Source organism: Nematolebias whitei, chromosome 12 (assembly GCF_014905685.2).
Source record: "Nematolebias whitei isolate Nwh7 chromosome 12, NemWhi1, whole genome shotgun sequence".
Classification (NCBI taxonomy): Eukaryota; Metazoa; Chordata; class Actinopteri; order Cyprinodontiformes; family Rivulidae; genus Nematolebias; species Nematolebias whitei.
In genome coordinates this window covers 48,043,376-48,047,815 of record NC_056509.1, presented here as the reverse complement: position 1 = coordinate 48,047,815, position 4,440 = coordinate 48,043,376, and the positions used below count along the sequence as shown (strand labels likewise).

The following is a 4,440-nucleotide window of genomic DNA, read 5'->3' as shown; positions in this document are numbered from 1 at the left end:
TTACAGTTTAAGCTGGTTTTATTACAGTTTTGGCTGTTGTTACAGTTCAAGCTGTTTTTATTACAGTTTTGGCTGTTGTTACAGTTTAAGCTGGTGTTATTACAGTTTTGGCTGTTTACGTCAGCACTCGGCTACAAATCAAACATCTCTCGGCTGTCGGTGTCAGAGAACATAAAAATGTGACTGAGCGTAAACACAATCAGCCGAAATGCAGCTGGTGTTCATTGCGTCGGGTAAGTGTGGCGTTGTGGTGTCCGGTGGTTCTGTTGGTGCTCCCAGGTGAGCTGTACCTGGCGCTCGGCGAGTATTCACCTGTGCCTGCATGACAGTCGCCTGCTGTGTGAGTGTCTTAGCCTGCAGCTTCCACTCAGCAGCCTGAACCAGTAACTGATCAGAAGAGAACAGAGACGTTACACTCGGGTCTTTACCTTCTTCTTCATGGACAGCTCCTGCTCCTTCATAGCGAAGCATTTCTTTGTTTTGTCAATAGCCTCCCTAAGCAGCTAACAGAGACAACACACAGTCAATGGGCCTCGCTCGGAACCAGAGCCGCTGCCTCGCGGTAACCAGTTTAAAACACACAATCTGGAGTTTCAGTGGTTTCAGAGAAAAACACAGAGGAACAGAAACCAAGATGAATCTCAACAGAACAAATGATTCATGAGTTCAACAACTTGTCATGAACTGATGTCGGTGAACAAACACCAGAAACTAAAGGCAACAAAACCCGTGTTTTTAGTTCTTATAAATATGAAAGTACAGTTCTGGTTCTGAGGGTGATCCAGAAACAGACGTCAACAAACTGTTGATCCTTGAACTCTGAGTCACTCCAGTCCAGAGGAGGAACCGGTTCATCAGCTCTGCGTTCACCTGGAGTTGAGAACGTGCTGAAAATTCTCAGTGGAGTTCTGAACGGCTGAGGCTGAGCGGCACCGACCGGCTGGAGTTGGGCTCGTCTTGCAGCACAAGGTCTGTTGTCCATGGTGAGAGGCACCCACCTGGTGTGGGTCTACTTGTAGCCCCCCGACTTGGTGCATGTGTGATGGAGTTTTCACCGGTAGATGAGAGGGGGGGCTTCCCTGCACCTTCAGGAGAGGGGACAGGCTCTGACTGTTGATGTGCCTATGAGCCAAAAGGCAGTTCAGAGTATATGACCTTGGAGTCCTTGGCGGTGGTGCTGGAAGGTGCTCCAACTGGGGACTCCTTCATTCTGGTGGGGGACTTCAATGTCCATGTGGGTAATGACGGTGTGACCTGGAGGGGCTTGACTGGGAGGAACAGCCTCTGATCTGAACTTAAGCTGTTGTTGGACTTCTGTCTAGTCCCAGTTTGTCCATCACGAACACCATGTTAGAACATCAGGGTGTCCATAAGTGCACGTGGCACCAGATGGACCTAGGTCATAGATCAATGATTGACTTTGTAGTTGTGTCATCTGATTTGCGGCCGTTTGTTTTGGACTCTCAGGTGAAGAGAGGAGCTGAGAGGTCAACTGATCACCACCTGTAGTGAGTTGGTCAGATGGTGGGGAAGATGCTGGACAGACCCGGTAGACCCATACATGTAGTGAGGGTTTGCTTGGAACACCTGGCAGAAGAACCCGTCAGAAAGATCTTCAGCTCCCACCTCCAGGAGAGATTTAACTGCATCCCAGCTGAGGCGGGGACACTGAGTCTGAGTGGACCATGTTCCACGACTCAGTTGTTGAGGTAGTTGCCATGAGCTGTGGCTGCAAGGTTGTTGGTGCTTCTCGTGGTGGCCATCATCGAACTCGGTGGTGGACACCCCGGGTTAGGGAGACTGTCAAGCTGAAGAAGGAGTCCTATCGGTCCTTGTTGGTCGGTGGGACTCTGGAGGCAGCTGAGGAGTATCAGAGGTCCAAGAGGTCCACAGCCTTGACTGTTGCTGAGGCAAAAGCTCTGATGTGGGAGGAGTTCAGTGAGACCCTGGATAAAGACTCTCGGTCCGCTCCGAGGAGATTCTGACAAACCATCAGGCTGAGGAGGAGAAGCAGCTCTTTTCTAACACTGTTCAGTGAAGGTAGGGGCTGTTGACCTCAACCAGTGATGTCGTCGAGAGGTGGAAGAAATACTTCTTGGACCTTCTCAGTTCCACCAGCACGTCTTCCATGGAGGAAGCTGAGTCTGGGGACTTTGGGGTTGCTCCGTCCATAACCGTGGCTGAGGTCACCGAGGTAGTTATAAAGCTCCATGGTGGGAGGGATCCTTGAGTTCCTCAAGGCTCTGGATGTTGCTGGACTGTCTTGGTTGATATGCCTTTACAACATCTCGTGGACATCGGGGGCAGCGCCACTGGACCAAGTGAGGCTGGAGGGTGTGATGCAATCATTAGACTCCCCGGTCTGTTCGGACGTTCTGCAGAAGAGAGTCCGGTCGATGGTCCAACCTCCGATTCAGGAGAAACGATGTAGGTTGGAGAGAAGACTGGATAAGACTGGTAGAAGGTTAGTGTCAGTAAACGCTTCACTTCAGAGTCTGTTGCCATGGTGACACATCTTTGTTTACATGTACAGATACACGGTTTTCCTGAACTCAGATTAGTTAACCTCAACCCTAAAGTCCAGGTTAACAAAAGCCTCTTCATGGAAACCACTGGGGGTAACCTAAAACTGATCCAGGACCTTTTTTTCAAAAGACAAAACATTTAGTTCAAAAACTGAATAAAAAGCTGCAGAGTCTGATGCTAAAACATTTAATTATGTTAACACTAAATCACACTAAATCTTAGTGTTACCATTAGTGTTAAGCACTTTGATAACAGTCTATCTGTTTTAAATTCTGCTCTATAAATAAATATGACTTGACAAAGTTTTCTGAGGGAAGTCCTGGAACCAACATGGAAGACTCTTGGTGCGAGACTCAGACGAGATGTTTCCACTCACGTATTCTTTCTCCCGTTTGTGTTTGTCCTCGGCCTCGGCCAGCAGAGCGTTGGCCTGCTGCAGCTTGGCTTCGGTCAGTTTGTGTTGGAGGTCCTGGTGCTTGTTGATCTTCTCCAGACTCTGCGGGGACACGGACAAACCAAGGGTTATGTTCTGTGGACGCTGGACCCTCGGTTCCTGACCGTTTGCCTCCTCAGAAGGAGGATTATGTTTTGAGGCATGCAGCTCTTCCTCCTGGTCTTCCTCACCTCCTCCCTCTTCTCATACTGACTCATCAGGCTCTCCAGCTTGTCGGTCAGGTTGGAGTTTTCTCGGCACAGTTTGTCGTTGCGAGCACTGTGCAGCTCGATCTGGGCCTGGATCTCCGTCAGCATGTCCTGGAAGTGACAGGTGATCTCCTTCCTCTTCTCCTCATCCTCCCTGCAGCGATGCAGGGTCTCCTCCTACAAGACAGACCAGAAACCAGATAAACATCTGATGAAAGAACTGCAGGACAGGTTCAGGACCAAACCAACAGGAATAATTCATAGGAAGCCTTGAAATTCTGAAGTCACAACCAGTGTTGGGTACAGAGAACCTGTGTGACCACACAAAGACCTGGAACTCTGTTTGTACCGTTGTAAAGACCCTCGGACATTCTCCTATAAGGACCCCCATATGGTCCTCTGTCTATTCCTATCGTTCATCATATTCACCCCATTAGTTCCTTGTTTGCTCCCCCATGCGTACCCCTTAATTTATTCTCACATGTTCCCCCTGTAGGCTCCTGTTAGTGGAAGATCACGAGGAGGGAAACGTGTCAGGAGACAAAAGGAGAAGAGGAACATGAAGAATGTAGGACTGAGGGTTGAAGCTCTAAATGTGGGGACAATGACAGGCAAAGGTAGAGAGCTGGCTGACATGATGCTGAGAAGGAAGGTAGATGTTTTATGTGTCCATGAGACCAAGTGGAAGGGCAGCAAGGCTCGCAGCATTGGAGCAGGGTTCAAAAGCCCAACCTTCTCTTCTGACAGTGAAGTCATGTTTTTTTTTCTCACGTGTCCTCGAACAAGACGGACACTTTTCTTCCCTCTCGTGCTTTTGCTCTTTGTGTATCGGAGCTTCTCTTTACACATCTTCTGAATCGTAAATTATTATGTTGGCTCTGGTCAGCTGGTCTCAACGCAATTGATAAAAAATTTCAAGAGACAGTGTTGGAGAGCCCTCATGCCTGGACGGATGCACGCAGCTGGGTACGTCATGGATAACACGTGTACATAATTGGATTTAAGATAACGGATATCGATGAATTAGAAGGACGTCGGCAGCGGTTTCGGACGTGGTAAAGCTGCCAACTTCATGTGACGGATTAATTCATGCTTCGTGCTCAGACTCGTATGCTTTGTGAGCTCCTGGATCTCACTGGCAGGTTGGATTTGACCCTGGAGAACAGCTGAAGCACGGACCAGAGGAACGTCCACAAATCTGTCAGTTTGGAGTCGCCATCGAGAATTCAGCAGAACTGGAGGAAGACGGGAACCAGAAGTTCAGCAGAACTG

The 4,440-nt window shown here is 49.0% G+C and overlaps 1 protein-coding gene across 2 annotated transcripts in view; it reads right to left on the bottom strand.

Moving 5' to 3' along the window:
- The window catches only part of txlnba (taxilin beta a), a 13,092-nt gene that overhangs the window by 4,517 nt on the left and 4,135 nt on the right, over positions 1–4,440 (bottom strand). Inside the window, exons 6-8 of one of the 2 annotated variants that reach the window (XM_037685997.1) lie at positions 3,151–3,345; positions 2,903–3,022; positions 429–503 (exon numbers count right to left, since the gene is read on the bottom strand). In XM_037685997.1, the coding sequence (XP_037541925.1) occupies positions 429–503; positions 2,903–3,022; positions 3,151–3,345 (390 nt within the window). Of the gene's footprint in view, positions 1–312; positions 388–428; positions 504–2,902; positions 3,023–3,150; positions 3,346–4,440 lie in introns of both variants that reach the window. The other variant, XM_037685998.1, reaches the window with a different exon arrangement.